This window comes from Mustela nivalis, assembly GCF_964662115.1.
Source record: "Mustela nivalis genome assembly, chromosome: 4".
Taxonomy (NCBI): domain Eukaryota; kingdom Metazoa; phylum Chordata; class Mammalia; order Carnivora; family Mustelidae; genus Mustela; species Mustela nivalis.
Window position 1 is genome coordinate 116,919,436 of NC_139023.1, and position 26,531 is coordinate 116,945,966.

General features: G+C 36.7%; 1 protein-coding gene across 22 annotated transcripts in view; it reads left to right on the forward strand.

Annotated features, from left to right (window-relative positions):
- FAM13A (family with sequence similarity 13 member A) overlaps positions 1-26,531 on the forward strand; it is a 360,572-nt gene that overhangs the window by 158,489 nt on the left and 175,552 nt on the right. For all 22 annotated transcript variants that reach the window (XM_082726581.1, XM_082726582.1, XM_082726578.1 and 19 more), the window contains one exon: positions 22,859-22,945. In XM_082726581.1, coding sequence (XP_082582707.1) covers positions 22,859-22,945 — 87 coding nt within the window. The remainder of the gene's footprint in view (positions 1-22,858; positions 22,946-26,531) is intronic.

Consider the following 26,531-nt stretch of genomic DNA (forward strand, 5'->3'; position numbering starts at 1 on the left):
GATTTAATTTAAGCTATACTTTAGATTTTTACTGTGTGTGTGTGTGTGTGTGTGTGTACGCACATGCACGCAAAGCAGGAAGTTGGTGTGGCTCTCCAGTGAAGCCTTTTTGTAATAAGCTCTCAGGGGAGTAGCCTAATGTCTTTTCTGCTCTGTTGACTCTGGTCAGTGCTGCAAAATTGATCATGGCTTGTACAATGCATTCATCATCCTCATTTCCAGATAGGCCTGTACTGGGGGCCAAGGTAAAAATAAGGAAAAAATGTTTATCTATAGAACTCCTCCTTCAAATCCACGTTCTCATTCTCTGGGAGTGAGCTAAAGTCTCTTTAAAGGCTTTTCCAGAGTCTGCAATGATATGGGCGTATCCACTAGATCTTGTTACTTTAATCAAAGGAATTTTGGATAGATGTGTTTGGACTGTGACATTCGGAGAAATCTATAGTCTACTGGAGGTCTCAGAATGTACGTTTGCCCTGGGCATTTTAATCCACATCTTGCTGAATTTGGCAAGTAGTCTTCATAGTTGGTTCTTTATAGTTATGGCCATCTCTTGCTTAAGGAGCAGCTTTCTTTTCTTTTTTTCATTATTTTTGGGTTTTGTAGGTTTCAAGAAAGAAGCATAGTCGAAGCACCTTTATTTTGCCAAATTGGAAGGTCAGATCTGTATTTCTAAATAAGTAGGTTATTTCAAGTAGACCTTTAACAACTATATTTTAATTTCTCTAGCTTCGAAATAATTCTAGAGTTTCTCTTCATAAGGGGATTTAAATCCCAGATGCAGTGAAGACTTTCCCTTCTGTTCATTCAAGAATTACCTTCATCCAGATTTTTACATACACAAAATCTGGTGGCTTAAATATGTTTCAAATAATGCACCATGTAACCTAAGCTGAATTTATTAAATCTAAATAATTATTGAGTGCCTGCTATGTGCAAAGCATTGTTCTAAGCACAAGGAGTACATCAATAAGCAATAGAAAGAAGTCTCTGCCTTTATGAAGCAGCTTATATTCTAATGAAGATACAATAAACCATAGTCCGTAAATAATTAAGAAACTAGTATGTCAGGTGGTGATAGGTTCTGTGCAGAAAAAGCAGGGAAAGGGAGAATATTGGTAAGGTAGGGGAATGACATTTGTTCATTTAAATAAGATGGTCAGGGGTGGGATTATGGACATTGGGGAGGGTATGTGCTTTGGTGAGTGCTGTGAAGTGTGTAAACCTGGTGATTCACAGACCTGTACCCCTGGGGATAAAAATATATGTTTATAAAAAATTATAATAAATAAATAAATAAATAAATAAATAAGATGGTCAAATGCTTCATTTGCATGAGGACATTTGAACAGAGACTTGAAGGAAGAAGCAGCAAGCCATGAAGACACTTGAGAGAACATTGCATACAGGGGGAGAAGAGGAGTACAAAGCCTTGAGGTGGGAGGATACCTGTTTTGTCTGTTCCAGCAGTTGAGAAGGCCAGTATGGTTGAATTACATGGAGCAAGGGAAAAGGTCAAAGGAAATGAGGTCAAAGAGGCAACAAGACACAGATCATGGATGCTCTTAAAGGTCATGGTAAACACTTTGACTTTTATTCTGACAGCATTTTATTAGACATAATTGAGCAAAAGAGTGCCATGACGTGACTTACATATTAAAAGGATTACTGTAGCTAGTAGGCAGAGAATAGACTGTTGAGAGGGATAGACAGAACAGAGAGACCCATTGGGAGTTTATCACAATAGCCTGGTTAAGAAACAATGGTGGCTTGGGCCAGGGTAATGGTAGTGAAGTTGGTGACAAGAGCTGACTAGTGAGTTAAGATATGAAAGAACAACACAGGAGGAGGTACTAGAGACACCAGTTAGGCTAGAGAATATTTGAGATGGGAGCAAGCAGGCTAGAAGAGTGGTGGGCTGTGAACAGAGTAGTTCTCTACATTAGTAATTTTGGAGGTAGAGCAGTCTGGAGGGGTGAAGAGATTTAGGTTGCGTTCACAAGCATAAGTGACTGGAGGGGTGAAGAAATTTAGGTTGCGTTCACAAGCGTAAGTGACTGAAGTGGAGAAGAGAAGGCTGTTCGAAGGAGATGGATAAAGGAGAATAAGATATGATGGTTTGTTCCTATTGGCCCTGAATTTATCCGGGGGATGGCAGATCCTGAGGTAGTTGGGAAGGACGTGAGGCTGGTCTGCCTACTATATACACATATTGTTTATATACTTTGTGTATAAATATGCTTTGTGTACAAATTACATTTATATATATTTAATAAGGCTAATGAGCCCTATATATAATACACAGAATAATGTGTTCAATATGTTGCTCAGTTGATCTGGAGGTACTTAAATGAGTATCACTGTATTCTAAATAAATATCTTGCAAGGCAGTCTATTGGACAGTGTCACTACTGCTCCTTCTAGCTTGAGGAATTTCTTTGAAATTGACTTCAGAACATGTCATTTGTGTGTCCTATTGGACATTGTTATCATTGGACTGGGAGATCCTTTTCCTTTAATGCTACATTTGGTAATGGGAAATAATCAGTAGTCATTTTGAGCCACAGCAAATCACTAAGTTGGGGAATAGTGATTAAATATTAACTTTGTTGTTTAAAATTGAAACTGGCTATAAAATAATTATGCTGATTTTCCTGTGTGACTCATAAGCAAACTTAAAATAGTTTTAAAAAATGTTCTGAGCAAAAGCAAAATATTAGAATAACCTTTCGTAGTGATTAGTTTGAGGTATGAGGTATGGCAAGTTTGATTACAAAGTTCAGTCTTATTCCTGTAGAGTAAAAGTAATATAAACTGATAGATCACATCCTAAATTATTTCCCTTATCTTTTTCATGCTCAAGAACACTGTATGTGTCTTTGTTTTTCATTTAGGGCTACAGTCTAAACAAATCAACTTCAACAAATGTTCATTCACTTTTTTTTAATATTTGATACCTACTCTGTGCAAAGCTCTGGACTAAGGGGTAGGCCTCTTGAGAAAATAAATAAGACCTGTCCCTTCCCCAAAAGGAACTTAAAGTCTATAACAAACACACAAAATCAGTGCAGGAGCACAGGGGCAAAAGGGAGGAGGCTTTATGACAGGGATTATGCTGACTTTTTCTGTACATATTATCTCATTTACTTCTTACAGTAGCCCTGTGAAGTAGATGAGTTTAATTCTACTTTGAACTTGAGCAAGTCTAAAGAGCAAATTACTCAGGGTCAAGAGCAGTAAGTGACAGAGCTGGGTTTTTAAATTCAAAGTACTAATTACTGGCCAAGTATAGGCATAACCAAAACCTTGGTTTTGGTTTAAGTTGGAATATCTGTGCCATGCACATTTATACATTTATTCAATATGTATTATAGTAATACAGTGTCAGGGAAGATTTCTGTTCTGATTCTAGTCCTTTATGCATTCACTGCTCCTAAACTCTTCTATAGCCCCTCAAGAATACTCCAGACTGGGAGCAGTAGAGTCAAAATAGGAAATAAAAAATGTTTCGGTTTTTATGCTATTTGATGCTTTGTGATTTGGCTGTGTTATCTTTCTGTGTGGGATGAACTTACATAGTGAAAGTGACTGACTTGTAGCCCCCACTGTTATCATTTTGACACCTAGGAACTCAGAGGTAGCAATAAATTAAAATTTATTTGCTCATGTCTTCAGATCAAACCTTTCTTTGGACAGTGAGCTGTACATTTTAGATTGATTCTGAGTTTGAAGCTAAAAATAGTGAATGATGCTTAAGAAACAAACATAAAATTGCATAATAGAATGCTTTCTTGTCTCAAATAGGCACTTTCTAGTAGTGGTGACTGATTAGATTATCGATGAATGTAAAGCATTGAGTAATAAAAGTAGTATTAGAAGTTACTGCTTAACTTGGGATACTTCTGTGACTCCAGTGTTTAGATCAGAGTCACATATTTACAATTCAGATAGCTGTTAATTCTTTTCCCCAGACATTTTGTTTTGTAGAGTGTTTACAAATAAACACTAGAAAGTCATGTATGCTCAGGAATCATTAGAATAGATTAGATATATCTGCCAGGTGTTAATTTCCTTCTTTCTTATTATGAATACTTAACAGAAGCCAGACTAAATTGCTTTGCTTATGAAAACATCATTATGCCCCACAACCTTTAAACTACTTACAGTAAGATGGCAATATTTTGGAACTGACACCTCAGAAGTTGCCTACTTTATTTATTATTTATATATTTATTTATTTAAGACAGAGTGAGATGGAGAGAAAGAATGAGAAGGGGCAGAAGGAGAGGGAGAGGGATAATCCTAAGCAGGCTCTATGCTGGGCATGACACAGGGCTGGATCTCAATGACTCTGAGATCATGACCTGAGCTGAAATCAAGAGTCAGATTCTTAACTGACTGAGCCACCCAGGCACCCCAGAAGTTGCCTATTTTGAATCATTACATTCTATGTATTTGACAGGTAAGGACCCTCAGTAAATGGCATGTGAATATTTGTAGATTTTCAAAAGATTACTTGAATTTGTTTTAGTACTAAATTCCTGCTGTTTTCTTCAGTTGGTCTCCTAGGGATAGACTTTCTATTTCTGTGAGCCAGAAGTGCCTAGAAAGGAATATCCCTCCAGGGGCAGCCCTTAACCAATGACTGAGGAGCATGGGTGTATAAATTCCCAGCTTGTTTACTGCTTGGTTGAAATAATTCTTTTGTGGCCCTAAGTCTGAGCCTCAAAACTACTGTAAAAACTCAATTAGCTTCATAATGATAATTTCCCTCTGTTATAACCCATTTCACCACTGAGCCACTCAAATAAACTACTTGCCCTCAATCCTTGTTGCAAGATCTAATCTGTGTTGAGTGGGTGGGAGTCCAACCTACGACATCACAAATTCTCCTTCAGTGAAGCCCTTGCTCATCCTCCAGGTGCAGTTAATCCCCATCTCCTCTATCATTTTAGGGCACTTTCTTTCTCCTTCTGTTAGAACAAGTCTCACATTTTGCCTTAGGTGAGTTGCTTTTTTCTCTTTATTGTATGATAGGGTCAGAACAATATCTCCTATTTACTTATCCTTCTGCTTTTCTTTAAAAGTTGTAGAGTAACTCTTGCATTCTTCTGTCTTGCAAAGCAGTTATTCTAGTTACTTATATTTACTCAAAAGTCTATTGAATTACATTATGTACACCTAAGTAAAAGATAACTCAAATTTATCCTAGGAAAGTCATGTAACTCTTTTGGGAATTAGTACTGTTTCACATTTCTAGACATTTCAAGAGTATACAATAAAAGTTTGCTTAACAGAACTCCATCTAACTAATTTGCCAGATTAATCAGTTCTCTGAATTTGCTTTTTTTTTTTTTTTTTCCTGTCAGTATGTCAGTATGGCATATGTCAGTATGGCAACTCTGAAGGCTTGTGACTAATAAGCTACCCTCTTACATATCTGTCCATCACCAGTTTTACTTTATGCTATCCAAGAGTTGTTTGTCCTTTCCTAAAACTATTCGTTCAAGTTTATTATTTGTGGTCCTTCATAATTCAATTAAACAAATGCAATGTTAATGCAACATTATAGTTATTTGTAGGAAAATGGTGTCAGAGTAGTTAATACAAGCTTTTGTAATAGATTTTGGTATCTTAGGGGTTTAATACAATCCAAGTTATTTCTCACTCCACAGCGCAGTGAGTTGAGCAACTCTCCTCCATTTTGTCCAAACCGTCCTTCAAAGTTGCTTCAGCAAAAAAAGGAGTTGAGAATAATATGGAATAATTTTATGACTACTCCTGGAAGAGGCTTAACATACCTCTTACATTCCATTGAGCAGATTTAGTCTTATTGCTCCCAACCTAACTATAAGGGAGGCTAGAAATGTAGTCTTCCTGGTACATAAAGAGAGGACATGGAAGACACAAAGGGATGGTATTGTGTACACAAAGAATTATTTCTTTTTTCTTTTTTCTTTTTTTTTAAATTTTATTTATTTATTTGACAGAGATCACAAGTAGGCAGAAAGGCAGGCAGAGAGAGAGAGAGGAGGAAGCAGGCTCCCTACTAAGCAGAGAGCCCGATGTGGGGCTCGATCCCAGGACCCTGGGATCATGACCTGAGCTGAAGGCAGAGGCTTTAACCCACTGAGCCACCCAGGTGCTCCAAGAATTATTTCTGTTGTAGAAGATAAGTTGAGTACATTGGAGAGACTTGATAAAGATTTAAAAGCTTTATATTGTTACTTCACATAGGGGATATATTATGATTATGGCTTATACAAGGAAGAAGGTGTAGAATTCCAAGCTCTTAGACATGTATAAAAAATGCTCACATTAAAAGACTGGAAAATAAATGAACATTGATGACTTATAAAGTAAAACTTATATATATTATTTATATGCATCATTTTCAAATATTCCTGTTTTAGTTTCATTTTGGGGTTACCTAACATGCAACTTTTCCTTATCTAATTAGATAGGAAGGATTCTTCTAGAGAACCATTATTTTATACAGTTAATAGCAGGCCTCTGCAGACAGACTCCTTAGTTTCAGATTGCAGCTCTGCCACTTACTTGGTGTGTGACCTTGGACAATCTACTTTTGCTTTCTGTATCTCAGTTTCTATATATAAGAAATTTAGGTAGCAAAAGTGTATATTTCATAAGGTTATTGTTAGGGTCAACTAAATGTATATAATAAGCACTTAGAAAAAATGGCACACATGTGGTAAGTACTATATAAGTGATAGCCAGTATTATATTTTGATTTTCATCATCATCATTATTATAAGATTTGATTCCATTGTTTTCTACTGAGTGATCACACTATGAAGTGATACCGTAATAAATACTTGTATGACTTAAAGTATTTTGGTTGAAAACAACAAAAAAGCAACTTTGGCTAAAGCCAGTCTTAAAAAAACAAAGAAAACGTTAAAGAATTATTTGGAAATAGAAGAGGTATTTCATAGAATAGAAAGCAAAGCTGAGCACACGAGTAAGATGGCAGTGTAGGAGGCCCCGGCCATGGTTTGGCCACAAAAACAATGATTTGACAACTACTAATGAGTGAAATATCTCTGGAAAGCTTCAGAGTGCAGCAAAGAAGCTCCAGCAACCAAGTGGAGCACAAAAACCAAGAACGGCCACATGGACAAGTGTAGGAAGCAATTTACCTGTATCAGCTTATCCCATGGGCCATAGCAAAGCTTTGTACCAAGAAGGATCCTACTGGCTTTTACTTCCCTCTGTGGAGGTAAGGAGAGCAAAAGGACCCCAGCAGCCCTCATTGCCACCAGGGACAACCATAGCCTTCAGTGCTGAGGAACACTGTAGTCTCTGCTATTGCTTACACAACAACAGAGTGCAGACACCAATGCAAGGTAATAAACGACATCGAAAATCAAGAAAACATGACAGCAGCAAAGGAACAGAGACAGTTCCCAGAAACTGACCCCCAAAGAAACAGAGACCTCTGAAGTGCCTGGCAAATAATTAAGGAAGCTCAGCAAACTGTAAGAAAATGCAGGTAGACAACTCAATGAAATCAGGAAAATAATACATGAACAAAATAACTTCAACAAAGAGAAACTATAAAAAGGACCAGTCAAATTCTGAGCAAGGAATATAATGAATGAAATGAGGTGGGCACAGGGAGAGGCCGTAGGGAGCTTCAACTGCAGACTTAGTCAAGCAGAAGAAAGAATTGGCACACTCAAATATAAGTCAATTGAAATTAACCAGTCACAGGATTAAAAAGAATGAAGAAGAATGAAGAGAGGCTATAGGATTGATGAGACATCAAGCAAATCAATATGTACATTGTAGAAGCCCCAGAGGAGAAGACACAGAGAAAGGGGTAGAAAGTTTGTTTAAAAACAAAAACAAAAAACTGACATTTTCCAAATTTGAGGAGGGAAATGGGCATCCATATTTATGAAGTTCAAAGGACTTCAACACTTGTTGAACATATTATAATCAAACTGTCAAAAATCAAGGGTGAAGAATTTAAAAAGCATCTTACGATAAATAAAAATACAACTTACCAAAATTTATAAAATGTTACAAAAAAAGAAGGAGAGACATCTAAGATGCTTGGGAGGGATGTTTATTGTGATCAATGCTTATATTAAAAAACAAATTTCTTGAACATCCTAACTTTACAATCGAGGAACTGGGAAAGGAAGGACACAGTAAACCCAAAATTAGCAGAATAAAGGAAATAAAGAAGATTAGAGCACGAATAAAGAACAATGATAGAAAAATCAACAAAACAAGGTTTTGTGTGGAAGGTAAAAGAAAAAACTCTTAACTAAACTAAGAGAAAAGAAAGAAGACTCAAAATCAGAAGCAAAGAGGAGATATTACAATGGCTACCTCAAAAATAGAAATGATCATAAGGGACTACTATGACCAAACTATGTGCAAACAAATTGGATACCCTAGAAGAAATAACTAAATTTCTAGGAACTTACAGCTTATCAAAACTGAATCACGAAGAAATAGAAATAAATTATCATATGGTTTCACTTGTGGAGCATAAGGAACAACATGGAGGACATTGGGAGATGGAGAGGAGAAGTGAGTTGGAGGAAATTGGAGGTGGAGACAAACCATGAGAGGCTCTGGACTCTTGAGAAACAAACAGGGTTTTGGGGAGGAAAGGGGTGGGGGGTTAGGTGAGCCTAGTGGTGGGTATTAAGGAAAGCACATATTGCATGGAGCACTGGGTGTGGTGCATAAACAAATTTTGGAACACTGAAAAACAAAATAAAAATTTTTTTAAAAAGAAGAAGAAATAGAAAACATGGGAGATTGGATTAGTAATCAAATAACGTTCAACAAAACAAAAACAACAGTAAAAAGTTCAATACCAGATGACTTTCAAGGAAGATTTAATACCAGTCCTCTTCCTTTTTTTTTTTTTTTTTTAAATATCCAACTTTTATTGCATCTTTAAAATATCATAGATAAGTCAGAGGAATCATCTGACATCCTCCTCTTTCTGTAGCTGGACAGTTTAGATTTTATCAGCCTGCTGAACCTTTCCTTTTTTTGAAACAGATACCATCCAAAAATTTTCCGATATCCTTGTTTTTAACTGTTGTGGCTTTCTAAATTAAAGCAACTGAATTTGATACAAGTTCAGTGTTGTTTCCTTTGGGAATTAACTCATCTTTCTGGGCTTGAGATACTGAATAAGCAATAGCTAGCCTCATCCAAACCCTGTGGCTATAGTTTTCGCCCATGAGATTTTGGATTTCAACAAGCAAACCATTGTCCTGAATAATGACGTTGTTGGGGAAGGGAACATATGCAGACCTCATCTTGGAAGCCCAGTGTTAACATTTCAGTCACGTTCTATATGACAGTGGTCAGTTCCTATTTTCCCACCATTTGTCAACCCAGAGCCTTTTCTTTTTCTTTTCAAGGAGACGGAGTTCTACATTGATGAGATTAAAATCCCCCTGCAGAGTTCCCCTGGGACCCTTCACATAAACAGTGCTTAAAATAACACTTCAGAGTGATGTCAACATTTCTGAACCATTGATACTTTGATTGCTGAGAATGGTCTTCATTCTCACAGAAGATACAGCAAAAAAAAAGCAATGCGAATCCTTCATAAACTATTCTAATAAGCAAAAGAGGGCATGCTTTCAAACCCATGTTATGACATCAGCATTACCCTGATACTAACCAGACAGTCACCACAAGAAAACTATAGCCCAGGGGCTCCTGGGTGGCTCAGTCAGCTCAATGTCCAGCTCTTTATTTTGGCTTACATCATGATCTCAGAGTCTTGAGATGGAGCCAAAGAGGTGAGAGGCTGATACACTAAAAATTATAAAGCAATGATGAGATAAATTAAGGATAACACAAATGAATGCAAACACATCCCATGTTCATGGATTGAGAGAATTAATATTGTTAAAATGTCTGCACTACCCAGAATGACCCACAGATTCAGTGCAACAATCCCTATCAAAATCTTAATGGTGTTCTTTACAGAAAGAGACAAAAACCCCTAAATTTCATACAGAACCATAAAAATCCCCAAATGGCCAAAGCAATCTTGAGTGAGAAGAGCAAAGCTGGTGGCATCACGCTGTAGTAATCAAACCGTATGATACTGTCATAAAAACATATAGACCACAGAATGAAATAGTCCAAATAGGAATCCATGCACCTTTAGTCATCTGATTTCCACACCGGTGCCAAGAATACCTAATGGGTAAAGGACAGTCTTCTCAGTAAGTGGTTCTAGGAAAGCTAGATATCTACATGTATAAGAATGAAATTAGATCTTTATCTTATATCATACATAAAAAGTAATTCAAAATGGAGTAAGGGCTTAAACATGAGATCTCAAACTATAAAACTCATTGAAGAAAACATAGAGGGAAAGTTCCTTGACGTTGGTCTTGGCAATGATTTTTTTTTCTTTTTGCATGTTTATTGCCAATCAGATTTCTTCTATGAATGTGATTACAGTGATGATTTTTCTTTTTTTTTTTTTTTTCTTTTCTAACTCCATTTACTTTTTTTGGGGGGGGGGATATGACTGCAAAAGCACAGACAACAAAACCAAAAATGAGTGAGACTACATCAAACTAAAACTCAAGCATTGTAGTATTCTACACAGCAAAGGAAACCATTAACAAAAGGAAGATGCAGCCTACAGAATGAGAGAGAATATTTGCAAACCATATAGTCAATAAGAGGTTAATATTAAAAAAATTCCTATAACTCAATAGCAAAAGATAATAATAAAATGAGTGGGCAAAGGATACATATAGATGTTTTCCCAAAGAAATATACAAATAGCTAATGGGTACATGAAAAGGTGCTCAAATCACTAATCATCAAGGAAATGCAAATCAAAACCACAACAAGATATTACTCACATCTGTTAGAATAGCTATTATCAAAAAGACGAGATAAAAAGTATAGATGAGGATGTGGAGAAAAGGGAAGCCTTGTACTTTTTTTTTTTTTCTTAAAGATTTTATTTGTTTATTTGACAGACAGAGATCACAGTAGACAGAGAGGCAGGCAGAGAGAGAGAGAGGGAAGCAGGCTCCCTGCTGAGCAGAAAGCCCGATGCGGGACTCGATCCCAGGACTCTGAGATCATGACCCGAGCTGAAGGCAGCGGCTTAACCCACTGAGCCACCTAGGCGCCCCAAGCCTTGTACTTTTTTGATGGAGATCCCATATGACCTAGAAATCCCTCTTCTGGGTACATATCCAAGGAAATGAAATCAGTGTTTCAAAAGGATACCTGCAGTCCTATGTTTATTGCAGCATTATTCGTAATAGCCAAGATATAGAAATAATGTAAATGTCCATTGACAGATTATGAAATGAAATATGATGTATATATCTGCAGTGCAATATTATTCAGTCATAAAAAGAAGGAAATTCTCCCATTTGTGACAACATGGATGAACCTGGAGGACCTTATGCTACACAGAATAAGCCAGTCATACAAAGACAGATACCACTTTTATGTGGAAATGATCTCACTTTTATGTGGAAATCTTAAAATGTTGAACTCCTGGAAGCTGAAAGTAAATTAGTGGTTGACAGGGGCTGGTAGAGGGGCACATGTAGAAGTGTGGTTAAGGGGTACAGAGTTTCAGTTTTGCAAGGTAAGTTCTGGAGATCTAATTTACATCAGTGTGAGGTTGGTCAGAGACACACTGTGATTGAAACACTGTAACCATTAGAATGGCCAAAATTAGCAAGACAGGAAACAACATGTGTTGGAGAGGATGTAGAGAAAGGGGAACCCTCTTACACTGTTGGTGGGAATGCAAGTTGGTGCAGTCACTTTGGAGAACAGTGTGGAGATTCCTCAAGAAATTAAATATAGAGCTTCCCTATGACCCTGCAATTGCACTACAGGGTATTTACCCCAAAGATACAGATATTGTGAAAAGAAGGGCCATCTGTACCCCAATGTTTATAGCAGCAATGACCACAGTCACCAAACTGTGGAAAAAACCAAGATGCCCTTCAACGGACGAATGGGTAAGGAAGATGTGGTCCCTATACACTATGGAGTATTATACCTCCATCATAAAGGATGAATACCCAACTTTTGTAGCAACATGGACGGGACTGGAAGAGATTATGCTGAGTGAAATAAGTCAAGCAGAGAGAGTCAATTGTCACATGGTTTCACTTATTTGTGGAGCATAACAAATAACATGGAGGACATAGGGAGATGGAGAGGAGAAGGGAGTTGAGGGAAATTGGAAAGGGAGATGAACCATGAGAGACAATGGACTCGAAAAACAATCTGAGGGTTTTGAAGGGGCAGGGAGGGTGGGAGGTTGGGGGAGCCAGGTGGTGGGTAATATGGAGGGCACGTATTGCATGGAGCACTGAGTGTGATGCATAAACAATGAATTCTGTTGCTGAAAAGAAATTTTTTTAAAAAGAGAGAGAGAGAGAAAGAAACACTGTAACCAGTAGGAGAAGGTTAATTTCTTCTGTCTTCCCTTAAAGAAGGGAAAGTGAATACCAGACATGCAAAAACATTGGTCATCCACTTCGGTGCTGTTAGAGGCAAAAAAGATTAAAATTCCCTTTACATATTAAGGTCAGGGATGGGGAATGGGACAAGCACATAAGTAACTGGTACAAGCAACAAGTGATCCAGGTTATAATGTATGTGTGGAGCAGATTAGACAAGAAGAGTGGGCTGAAGGCCTGTAGATGGCAGAAATAAGAGTTTAAACTTGTTCCAGTAGGTGGAAGGAACTAAAACTTGTCAGGAAAGGAGTGGCTTGCACTGGAGTTCTAAATTAGAAAATTTGACATCCATGAGTTGGATAAACTGAAAGAGAGAAGAATCAGAAGAGGTTGTTTTTGTTTCATGAGTCTGTTCATTCAGCAAGCATTTATTGAATGCCTGCTATAAAGCCAGGCAGTATTCTATGAGCTGAAGAAATAGCACTGGGGGAAAAAAAAAAAATCCATGCTTTTAAGGAGTTGGACTTTAGGCCAAGGGACACAGTAAAAAATTAAGGAAATTAATATGCCATTTGATGATAGATTCTGCAAGAATATTAAACCCTGATAAGGACTTGATATTAATGGTATATGAAAGAAGAGAGGTAAGTTCAACGCACTGTTTCATATAGAAAAGGGAAGGAAGGTCCTTCTGAGCTGGCATTGGAGCTGAGATCAAATGATGTGGTGGAGCAAGCTATGGAAACTTCTGGGGCAAGAGAACATTCCAGGCAGAGGGAACAGCAACTGAAAAGGTCCTGAGTCTCGCACTTGCTAGCTTGCTTATGATGGTAAATCACTATTTTCAAACCGCTCAGCACAGCAAAAAAAGTAGAGCTTCTCCAAGTCAAGACTATGAATGAAGAAAGCATAGTGGCCTAGTTTATCAAAGAAAAGTACAGATATTAAGATTAGACCTGAAATCACCACAATAACATACAGACACCTACACCAATCTTAAAGCGATAAATACTGTGGCAAAAATAAAGCAGATTTATAGTAATTGGGGAAGTTGATTTTGAGGAGAGCCTTTCCAAAGAGGTGACAGAAGAGCTACAGGAAACCCTAAATATTAAGATCTAGTGTCCAAACACTAAAGCTTAATGATGTAGAAAATGATCTTTGATTTAACCAGTTTTTGTGATAATTCCATGCTGGCTCCTGTTTTAAGTTGACTTACCATTTTCTGTAAAGGAATTTGTAATATACTTGAATGACAATTAAGGTTCTATCTGTGAAAATTATAGTTGCAGTTTACAAAGTAAATGTAATAAATTCAGAATATATCCAGAGTTTGACTACATCTCACTTCAATTGTTTCCCTGATCGTACCCAAAGAATCACAGATTTCTTCCCCAAAGTATACGTAATGAAGGTCTAGAAAGGACTATTTTCCTATTCAACTTGTTCTGCTTATTTATGTAAAAATAACATCCTATTGCTTTTGCATTTTAAGAAAACATATCTTTTTCTTTATAGTAAAATTAAGATTATTTTGCAGGTAGCAATAAGTCAGAGGGGAGTTTTATGGAATTGTAAAGACTAGTCTGTAATCTGCCAGTCACATTATTTGGGTTCTGGTTGTGTGCAAAATAGCAGTGTTCTGTACATTCTGTTCTATAGAAGGCCTTAGGCACACGCTATTACCTCGACTTGTGATCATATCAATATTGCTGTCTCAACTTATAGTCATATCAATATTGTTCTCTGTCATTGGTTCTCCTTGTCACTAAGTCTAACCAAATCACTTGTGGGTTGGACCCCAGCACACCAAATACAGCTCTCTGACAGCTATCTCCCTTATCATAATAGCTTCTTTTCAACCTATCTTCACCCACCATTATATTACTCAGGTCATAAGAAAATGTATTATTATCTGATTCCTAATGTCATAGAAATCCATCACATTTTTTAATGGCTGGAGATTAATACTAATGGAATGGGAGATGTAGGAGTCAACATTGCTATGTTTATTCATTTAACAAATACATACTAAATACCAACTAGATGCCAAGGATACATTGATCAAATCCTTGCCTTCATGAACCTCAAAGTCTACTGGGAGTAATAGACAAAGAAATATAAATAAAATTGTTAATTACAAATTTGAATAAGTACCGTGATTTTTAAAAAGCAGGTTAATAAAAGAAGAGCATAGTCAGGGACAGCCACTTGAGATGGAATTATCAAAGGAGGTCTCTCTGAGGAAGTGACAGAGGAGCTTAAGGATAAGAATACAGCAGCCGTGCTAATAAAAAAAAAAAGGATTGGAAAGTCATTCCAGAAAGAGAAAACATAAATGTTGAATACTTGAAGGTAGGAAGGGGCTCAGAGTAAAAGAAGGCTAATGAGGCATATTGAGGCAGAGGGTGAATGGTGGGAGTTGGGGGTTAGAGAAGTAGGGAAGAGCGGAGTCAGGACTGTGTTATGGCAAAGTGTTTACAGTCCAGGAATAATGGTAAGACCTTGATAGAGGAGTGACATCATTCCATTTACGTATACAAACCTTGTAGAAGGTATAATGATTGAAATAATTTAGGGGAACGATGGCTATGACCGGGGTGACTATGTACATATAACCGAATGAATCCCAGTTTATTTTGACTGCATTTGATGGTGGATTTGATGTGGGCAGGAAAGGGAAGAATTAAGGTAGATTAAGACATTGGGTTGAGCAACTGGGTGCCCTCTGCCAGTCAGGGGAAGACTCAAGGACTGACAGATGGTTTTTTGCTAATAAAGTATAAACTCAGGTTTGGACTTACTAAGTAGAAGCTTATTAGACAGCCAAGTAGAGTTGTCAAGTAGATAGGTCAATAAAAGTGACCTGAACTCAGAAGAAACATCAAAGACAAGTGAAATTTGGGAGTTATTAGCGTATTGGTTGATTTAAAATCCATGAGAGTGATTGAGATCATTGTACCATTTGGGAAAGGAAGACTGATTTACATCAACTCCTGCATCATGCCAACTTCATCTATTCAACATGTATTTATTGAGCTCCTACTACACTAGGCCCTTTTCTGTGGCATTGTAGTCACAGTAGTGAGTAAAGGAAACCCATCATTTGCTTTCATAGAACTTCTATTTAGTTAACGAAGCAAAAAATTAACCAATAAGCAATAAATAAATTTATTATAGAGAGGAGAAGGAGCAACGAAGGGGACTATATAGAGTGAGATAGGATTTTTTTTTTTCCTACTACTGATGTCCCGGCAGCTAATGGAAGAAAGTAGTTCAAGAATAACTAGTTGCCTCAATCAGATGTTGCTAAGAACCTGAGGAAGGAGGAGACCAAGCTGGAATTGTTTCATCACTTTCTGCAGAGTGGTGACAAGAAACAAAACAGATTTGAGGGCTTTGAAAATAAAGAAGTAGGGATAGTGATGATAGCTGTTTTGAAGGAGTTAGCTATAAAGGAAAGCCAAGAAATGGACCATAACTAGTAGGAGGAATGAGATTAAGGAAGTATTGTTTTTAAAAACAAGCCAAAAAGATAACAATTCCAGAGCATGCTTGTGATTAATGGGAGCGATCTAGTAGAAAGGGAATGAGGGGTTAATTGAGGGAGTGAAATCCTTGAGAAAATAAGAGGAGATAAGATCCCCAGTGGTACGTGGAGGGCATGGCTGATGGGACCAGCATCTTCTCTTTCACTGTAACTGGAGGGAAGGCAGGAGGGATGGAATGTCTGTAGACAGGTTTGTAAATTTGATGGGGCGGGGTGGGGGGAGGGAGTAGCATCTGTTCCAGTGCTCTGTTTTGTCAATGAGCTATGCAGTGATAATGGAAGGAAAGGGGTTTGAGAAAAGAAAGGTCATAAAAGATCCTGTGGGAGGATAGAAAGTCAAGTTACTAAAGAAGTATAGCAGAATTGCTGTGCATTAGAGAGGACTCACTTAAGATTTATGGTAATAAATTTAACATGAAACAGTCAACAAATTATATACTTTTTCCCCAATCACTTTCATTCGCTTAATTCCCAGCACAGAGAAGGCATATAGCTGGGTTCGTCCAATGTTGTACTTTTTCCAGATGAATACAATGGTTAGAAACAGGATGAAGAAAATTAAGTGTATTAGCAAAGGAATGAAGAATCAGGAAATGTAAGCTGATTAAGGAGAGAACTAAAAACAGGAAGAATGGCCAGGGGATCATGAACGGTAAGAAAAGGGATATTACTCATTCTTTGGTTTATCCATTCATTTCAATAGTTGAGCCCCTACTAGGTGCCAAACGTGGTTCTAGCCCTGTGGATCTATTCATGAGCAAGACTGACCCAGTCCTCTCACAGGGTAGGGTGAGATAGACAGAGAATTAGAACCGGTATTTTCTTTTAAATTTTTTTCTTAGTATTGATTAATTTCAGGTGTACCACATAGTGGTTCAACAAGTTTATATACTGTCCAATGCTCACCACAACTGTGGCTACAATGTGCCCTCCTACAACACTATTACAGTATCCTTGACTATATTCCTTATGCTGAGCCTTTTATTCCCATTCATTCCATAACCAGAAACCTGTATCTCCCACACCCCTTCCCCTATTTTGCCATGCTACACACTCCCTCCCCTCTGGCAACTATCAGTTTTAGAATCAGTAAGTATTAAAGTCAGGTTTTGCTGATGGCTATGAAGAAATACAGAGTAGGGGCAGAGAGAGCTGTAAGTGGGAGGAGAGAGCAGTGAAAATTTAGATAAGGTGTTCCAGGAAGGGAATTCTCTTCAGTGAAATTGAACAAAGACCTGGATGAAATGAGGAAGCAAGCCTGTGAATAACTTGAGGAGTAGCGTGCTCCGCTGAAGAAGCAGGGAGTGCTTCTCCGTTTTTTCATGGCATTAGTAGTTGAATAGTAAGACCTATTGTATTTTTAAATGGTGTTTTCAGAATACTAAGGTGACACAGCTAGTTTAAGCAATCAGTTATTGCACAAAAGTCATTAGAGTGAGCAGTCAATTCAGTTCACTCTCATTTAAGCAGATGAAATGTTTAAATATAAATATACCCTATAATCAGGTCTGATGTGTTTATCATTACTTTCTCCAATGACTAGCATTGGAATGCCACACATGATAGCGTTCAGTTAATATTCATTAAGTGAATTCTTATGTCCACATACATTTTAATACTTATAAACACGAATCATTCCCCATTCAAACCTTTTCAGAGAAGTTCTAAGGGAGGAGTGCAAACAAACCCAAGGTCTTTTCCTTTGCTCTGGGAGTGCAAAAAATAAATGACTTATTTTTTTAAAAATTAGATATTGTTCTGATGCCGTAAGATAAACCTGTTTAAAATATAAAATGTATTTATATTCTAAATGTTTTTTAGAATGTTCACCAAGTTATGCAACCATTACCTAATTCCAGAACATTTTTCTCACCCTAAAAAGAAACCCATATAGACTGGACCCATTAGGGATCATTCCCCTCTTTCTAGCCTCTACAGCCACTAATGGCACTCTGTCGCTGTTTGTCTTATTCCAGACATTTAATATATATGTGGCATCACACAATACATGTTGCTTTATGTTTGGCTTTTTCCACTTAATGCGATGTTTTCAAGGTGAATCTATGTTTAGCAGGCATTCATACTTCAGTCCTCTTTATACCTGAGTAATACTCCATTGTGTGGTTATACCATATATTTTTTTAAAGATTTTATTTATTTATTTGTCATAGAGAGAGAAGTGAGAGCAAGCACAGGCAGAGTGGCAGGCAGAGGCAGAGGGAGAAGCAGGCTCCCTGCCAAGCACGGAGCCCGATGTGGGACTCAATCCCAGGACGCTAGGATCATGACCTGAGCCGAAGGCAGCCGCTTAACCAACTGAGCCACCCAGGTGTCCCTATACCATATTTTCTTTATCCATTCATCATTTGATAGACATTTGGTTGTTTCCACTTTTTGGCTACTATAAATAATGCTGCTATGACTATTTGTCTAGTTTTTGTGTGGACTTTTTTGTTTTTGTTTTTGCTTTCATTGTTTTTTTTATTTTTATTATTTTTTTATTTTTTATAAACCTATATTTTTATCCCCAGGGGTACAGGTCTGTGAATCACCAGGTTTACACACTTCACAGCACTCACCATAGCACATACCCTCCCCAATGTCCATAACCCCACCCCCCTTCTCCCAACCCCCCTCCCCCCAGCAACCCTCAGTTTGTTTTGTGAGATTAAGAGTCACTTATGGTTTGTCTCCCTCCCAATCCCATTTTGTTTCGTTTATTCTTCTCCTACCCTCTTAACCCCCCATGTTTCATCTCTACTTCCTCATATCAGGGAGATCATATGATAGTTGTCTTTCTCTGCTTGACTTATTTCGCTAAACATGATACCCTCTAGTTCCATCCATTCCATCACAAATGGCAAGATTTCATTTCTTTTGATGGCTGCATAGTATTCCATTGTGTATATATACACCACATCTTCTTGATCCATTCATCTGTTGATGGACATCTAGGTTCTTTCCATAGTTTGGCTATTGTGGACATTGCTGCTATAAACATTCGGGTGCACGTGCCCCTTCAGATCACTACGTTTGTATCTTTAGGGTAAATACCCAATAGTGCAATTGCTGGGTCATAGGGCAGTTCTATTTTCAACATTTTGAGGAACCTCCATGCTGTTTTCCAGAGTGGTTGCACCAGCTTGCATTCCCTCGAACAGTGTAGGAGGGTTCCCCTTTCTCCGCATCCTTGCCAGTATCTGTCATTTCCTGACTTGTTAATTTTAGCCATTCTGACTGGTGTGAGGTGATATCTCATTGTGGTTTTGATTTGTATTTCCCTGATGCCAAGTGGTATGGAGCACTTTTTCATGTGTCTGTTGGCCATCTGGATGTCTTCTTTGCAGAAATGTCTGTTCATGTCTTCTGCCCATTTCTTAATTGGATTATTTGTTCTTTGGGTGTTGAGTTTGTTAAGTTCTTTATAGATTCTGGACACTAGCCCTTTATCTGATACGTCGTTTGCAAATATCTTCTCCCATTCTGTCAGTTGTCTTTTGGTTTTGTTAACTGTTTCCTTTGCTGTGCAGAAGCTTTTGATCTTGATGAAATACGAATAGTTCATTTTTGCCCTTGCTTCCCTTGCCTTTGGCGATGTTCCTAGGAAGATGTTGCTGCAGCTGAGGTCGAAGAGGTTGTTGCCTGTGTTCTCCTCAAGGATTTTGATGGATTCCTTTCTCACATTGAGGTCCTTCATCCATTTTGAGTCTATTTTCATGTGTGGTATAAGGAAATGGTCCAATTTCATTTTTCTGCATGTGGCTGTCCAATTTTCCCAACACCATTTATTGAAGAGACTGTCTTTTTTCCATTGGACATTCTTTCCTGCTTTGTCGAAGATTAGTTGACCATGGACCTTTGTTTTTTAATTCTCCTAGGTATATACCCATCAGAATTAATGGCTTTTTAAAGACATAACTGTGAAAAAGTTTTATCTTAAAAATACTTCTCTCTTAACTCCATAATATATCTGTCTTAAAGAATACGTGAAGTTATTTCCAGTACTTATTTAAGCGACTAGTGGAATGTATTAATTTTCTCCAGAAATCTGAGTAACATTAGCGCTGCAGGAGATGTTCCCTCTGTGGCTCCAGATCCCCTGGGCTCACTGCCCATTACATGGGTGGAGGCCAGCACTTTGCAGCAGTCTCGTGGGGGCATTGGGAATGCAACTCTGAACAGGTGGTGGGTTACCTTTTTGTCAACAAATATTGCTTCTTCCTGAAAGAATCTGAAAATCTCGAAATTTAAGACCCGGAAAATTTTCTAGGAGCTCATTTAATCCAGTGCCTTTGTTTTAGAAATCTTTGAAACAAGGTATGTCCAAGAGGTTAAAATGCCTGCCTGGGTTCCTAGAGCTGGTTGGTTAGAGACCCAGGATGTGAAGTCAGATCTCTTGATTGCCACTTCAGTGCCCTGACTACTAAATTTCATTTTGTCTCTGTTGTCTAAATGTGAAGTCCTGAAACAAACAAACAAAAAACCCTAATTCATGTAAGTCGCATTTTCAGTTATAAGTTTACAGAAAAGTTTTTCAGAGTTTTATAGGGAACGCTAACTATCACATTTGTACTCATTAATTCACAGGGACAGGGTGGGGGAGATAAGAGTAATAAAGAAACACTATCCCTTTTAGCCTATGCATAAGGAGGAAAGAATTGTAGGCATTTGTAAACACTCAGACAATCATAAACAAAGGTCAGCAATTGGTTAGCTTCCCTTAAGAGTCAGTCCTTTTTTTTATCACATTTTAACATTTACATCCCAGTAGTTTTAAAAGGGGGTTGAAGGATTAAGCATGATTATATTATCCAAGTGTAGTCAAATTACGCAATAGATTATACAGTTAATCACTTGGATCCCCTAAATGTCATGCTGAATATACTTGATCCCTCTCACAGTGAGTCAGAAGTGGGAATGGGTTCATTCACTATTTCCAGTAAGCAGCATACGGCCAGCAGGTGTTGTGACTTGTGGGAAAGGGCAGGACTGGAATGCTTGCTTATTTGGAGAGCTCAGAAATGTACCCGTGGGTCCTTCCGTAGAGCTGTACGTGAGACCACAGGCAGCTGAGAAGTGTTGGCAGTACCACAGCCACCCCCAGCTTAGAGGAGGCTCTTGATGCCCTCTGAGTCTGGTCATATCACTCCCTAGCACAAAGCTGGTAACAGGTGCCATGTACAGCCATGTGGTCCAGGCACGGGTCTCAGCTTTGCCACTCTGTGGGATCTTGGGCACATCACCTCAGATGTCCTCAAGTCCCCCATCTGTAAAATTAGAGAGGAGTGGGGCAGACTAGCTAATTTTTTTAAAACTTTTGGATTTAAAATATAATCTGAGGGTTTTGAAGGGACGGGGGGGATGGGAGGTTGGGGGAGCCTGGTGGTGGGTATTAAGGAGGGCACATATTGCATGGAGCACTGGGTGTGGTACAAAAACAATGAATTCTGTTACACTGAAAAGAATATAAATATATATATATATATATATATATATATGTATATATATAAAATAAATAAAATGTTATGGCTCTACAAACTAGTGGTTTAAGATGTCACATATATTAGATATTGGAGATATAATATGAAGGTAATACAAGTTTATAAAGTTAGAGCCATCTATGAGTCCTATGTGACATTGGCCAAGTTACTTAACTTCTGTAAGATTTTATGTTATCCTTAAAAGGGAAGTGATGATAATACGATGTAGGGGCAAAAATGGCATTAATGCAAAGACTTTAATATAGTGCTTCATATATCCTAAGATTCAGTACGTATTTTATAGTAGCAAGTAGTAGTAGTATTTTCTTAAGGATATTTTATACTAATAATATCCTGTTCTCTTTAGAATTAAGTAAAATCTCAGTAAAATTTAATAATATTGTAAAGCATTTGACTAAAATATTCTTTAAAAGATTATAATTAATTAACCCTTAAATAAACTGGGGGTGAAAATCCATGATTTTGATAATGGAGTGGTGGATAATGGGCAAGTTCACTGTTAAAGGTAAAAAATAAGGGAAGAAATGTGATACAGAGGTCAACGTTAATAGAGCAAGTGAAAGAAATTGAACTTATTTTTTCCTTAGTTTTATTGTTGTCTGTAATCTTCCCTATATATATTTATCTCTCTTAATTTGGCAATGAAATCCCTTATGGAAAATTTATCCAAATTAGTGGCAATAATAGTAGAAAGGCCCTACATTGTATTTTTTAAATGAAATTATTATTATTTTTATTTAGCATGTAGAAATAAACAGTAAATCCAATTCCATGTGAGCTGCCTCCTTGTAATTTCTGCTAGCTTTGCAAGTACTATTTTGGTGTGAACCAAGGACTTAGGAGCTTAGTAATTTTGGGAACAAAATACACAGAAATTTTTCCTCAGGATGTTGGTATGAAACTATCACTATTCAGCAGTGGTTTGCTAAACTATTTGAAGGAATTTGTTTAAGAAAAAGTATTTACATAATCAAAACCCATTTGTAAAAAACAGTAGTTTGGTGATTGATATCTTAGAGAATTAACTACCTAATTCTCCAAAGAAGAGGGGTGCTATCAGTGGATAGTGTAGATGAGACTCTCAAAGGTCATCTCTGAATATATGTGTTCTGTGTGTCCCACACCTACTCCATCACCATCTTACCTTACTTCACTATTGTAGGTGACAAATGAGAAAGGAAACATTTTGATTCCTCATGACAAATCTCAGTGGCTTCTGATATATATAGTTCAATCCAGAAATGCCTTGTCTCCCATAAGAAAATTGCTTTTCACTACATTGTAATTTCCAGATAGGGTAATGTTCTTTGGTTTCTAATATTTCTTTGGTACTTCTTTTATAGGAGGCCAGTTGTAAGAACCCCTTACCTAACACCCTTCAAACAAAAGACTTTGAAAGAGATATGCAAAAACCATCTCTAAAATCCAGGGTAAGTTGTCTATTCCTTTGGTTTACCATGAGAAACATTTAGCAGGAATCTTGATGTTCTCCTGTTTCCGTACTCTGTTTCTTGCATTTCCCTCAGCCTTTATCTTTGTTTTTATTTTTGGACCTGGTTGCATAAAAAGCAATTTTTATTTAGTACATTTAACCCAAGGTGATATTCATCCCGAAATTTTCAAGATACTCCTCTTATTTGACAGTGATATTTTTTGGTCCATGGCTTTGCTTCTTCTAAATCAGAATTGTTTGCAGCCTACATCATAGGAAGTAGTTGAATGTAGTAGTCTTTCCTTGATTGCTTTGAGGGGTAAATTACAATGTCCAACTGTCATTTCTCTTTTTCAAAGTAGAAATCAGTTTATTGATCTTTCATAATTATGAAAATAACACATAATCAATTAAGTAAATTTTAACCAGGAAGAAATAAGATCATACATATGACAGAATAAAGAGTCTAATATGTAAAATTTTGTTTTCCTTATTAAGAAAAATCCAAAATACATATAATTGTTTTGCCAGTGAAAAGAGAAACCCCTTTAACCCATATGTCATGAAAATTTCTTTGATCATTTGTCTAACCAGAAAAGTTACTGCATTAATTTTAGAATTCCTTTCCTAATCTTTAATCTTTTAAGTAGAAGTTCTTCTGTTTATTTGGGTCTGTCGAATATTCCTAACTGGCCACCAGAACATTTATAGAGCTATTGATTTTCCCCATTCTGAAAAAAAAAAATATTCACCAAATTTTCCTGAGTCCATTGTAGGCAAAATTTTAAAAGAATTCTAATCTCTGATTTTAATTGCAACTTACTGTAAAACTAATTCTGTAAAAGGTAAATAAAGTGAAGTATTGAGTTCATTACTTAATGTCTTGATTATAGTAAGTCTGGTTTATTTTTAAAAGAAATAAAAAAACCTTTCTTTATAAAACCTATTCTACCTTGATTTTTTACCTGGAAAATTACCCAAACTATCCAGCATGCTTTCCTTTTCAGATACAAATTATTTTTTGTATCTGTTTCTCTGAAATATTTGTGTCTGCAAACCTATGTGTAACTCAAATGTATAATAGAAATTTTGTTTATTGTGAATTAATAAAAATTCAGTGTAAAAAATACACTCATAAACAAATACCTTGAAAAGGGTAGGATTGGAGGGAAATTATTAGGTAGCATTTACTTATTAATTCCATATATTAGTGTAACTACCGTTATGTGATGAGACCCTAGAAGAATTACTTCCTAAATAAAGATAATCTCAAAACCCATCATAAAAGTTGTTTGACGGGATTGTATTACTTTTATGAAATTAATCCTATTTGGAATTTTCAGGTATGTACAGAATCAATAATGTGTATTTATTATCCTCTGTGAGTCTCACTGTATGATTCATGAATAAACTAATACAGTAGAGAAATTACTTCATTAGTTAAGCTTTGGTTTTTAATTTAAGCTTCTCGTGGCTTTACATAACCAAGTTTACATTTACATGAGCAAACTAAGCTCTGCTTAGTTTATGGGTCATTAAAATCCTTGTAATTTCAAATCCCAGATATGAGGCAGAGCATGTGAGCTATAAGAGATTATAAAGAACTGACTCTTTCACCAGGGTTGTATCTTGAGGTTTTTTTTCTCCCAGTTGATCTTTGAAAGCTAAAAGCTGAGAACATCTTCAAAATATGGTTGATGTGTCCTTTCTAGAGTGACTTTGTGAGCTATGAGAATGATGTGTATCGTTGATATTAAAGTTACTCCATTTGGCCTGCATAGCTGTCTTTCTCAGATATCTCTAGTTACAGCTGTGTTTGCATTGGACAGCTAAGTATCTGTGATCCCTATATGGCTGGAGATGTAAAATGGTAATCCAGAAATGGCATATTTCCATTGACTCTGGAGATGTTTCTCTAGTCTAAGCCATCTGTCCCCATCTGTGTTCCCTCTGCCAGTTTTTGTCACTGTTCTTAGGCATAGGAAGGATTATATTTCTCTTCCTTGGGTAGGAAAGCCACTTCTTGATTTGAGTCCAAGCTAGAAAAAAAAAAGAAAAAAAAGGATACTTCCATTTCACAGTGCCATGACGCCTCCAGGATGAGCAAGGATCACCAGCCCTGGCAGCTTGGTAGCTCAAGGAATATTCTTTGACCATTTCATGCCCAATACTAATACTGTGTAGAGTATGTATGCAAGCAAATAATTGGAATAATGATGAAGAGAACATCAAATAGATTCATAAAGAGGTATAGAGCATAGAAAAGTACAGCTCCTATGACCTGAAACACTTAAGACTACAGAAGACAGTCTTTTTTCTACTAAACACAGGTACTCTAAACAAGCCTCATAAGCCATATTCATTGGCCTCAGTATAAACCCAGAAACGAGGGTAGACAGGTATTTTCCTTCTCTCTACGGTGTGGGTATGTTCTGGACTTCCCAGTGTAGTTGCTGTGTTCTTGACCTCAGCAAAAGAATTGAAGGTCAGGTCACTGTATGAGAATGAATATCAAATTTGTTCAGTGCTAGGATGAAGGTATAAAATAAAAGGTTATGTGTTGTCGTTCCTGACTTTTATCAGTGGATAAAACTATGCTGATAAAAATTTAAATTATAAGCACGTAATAGTTTTAGTTAGTCATTGGACTCTCTTAATGCTTTTATGGAGGTTTCTTTTAGGATACAAAGTCATATTAACTAAAAAATATGTGATAAGGATAATGCAGTTATCAAATACACTGTTTTGTAATAGCAACAACTGTTAAATTATTTTTCTTTCAAAGGTTAATGGTTTCATATATCATGAATTATTTATGGAGATTTTCCTCAATAATGAGAATAGTTGTCACAGTTGTATTTTCTTAAGCGTTTTTAAAAGTACTTCTATCTACTAGCAAAGTAAACTAGAAATTTTAAATAATGTAGGGTTTTGAGAAAATTTAATGGCAGTATAATTTTCAGTAAGTGAATTAATATAAAGAGTAATTTAATAAGCATTAAATTTTACCAAGCTTCTAAGTTATTTTTAAAACTATTGTTGATGGTCATGCATATATTGTACATTGCCTTAATTAATGTGTACATTCTGATTCATGTTCTATTTTTTCCCAGTTAATGTTATTTCTACTATGCATCTCCCTGCATCAAGCTAGTTTGCATCCTTATTTTTCTAATAAAAGTAATAGTAGAAGTAATGGTGATAATTATAGCTAACATTGATCAAATGCCAGACACTATGTTAATTACTTAATGTAGAGCTTTTTTTTTTTCTGTTCAATATGCTCTAACAATATTCATTTTCGGCAAGACTATATGGAAGTTTATTTAGGTATCATTCCATATTTTTCCAGTATTTAGGCTATTTTCAATATTTAGATCATTTCAAATATTTTGTCAATACAAACATTTTTTAAGTGACTAATTTTCACATGAAACCTTTTGTGCACACATGGGAAGTACAGTCATAAATATGTACATCTTTAACTAGTCCCAACTTTGCAAATACTTTAAGATGTTGTACCAGTTTACATGCTTAACAGCTGAAGATGACTGTTTCCATTTTTCACATCCTCACCAACCCTG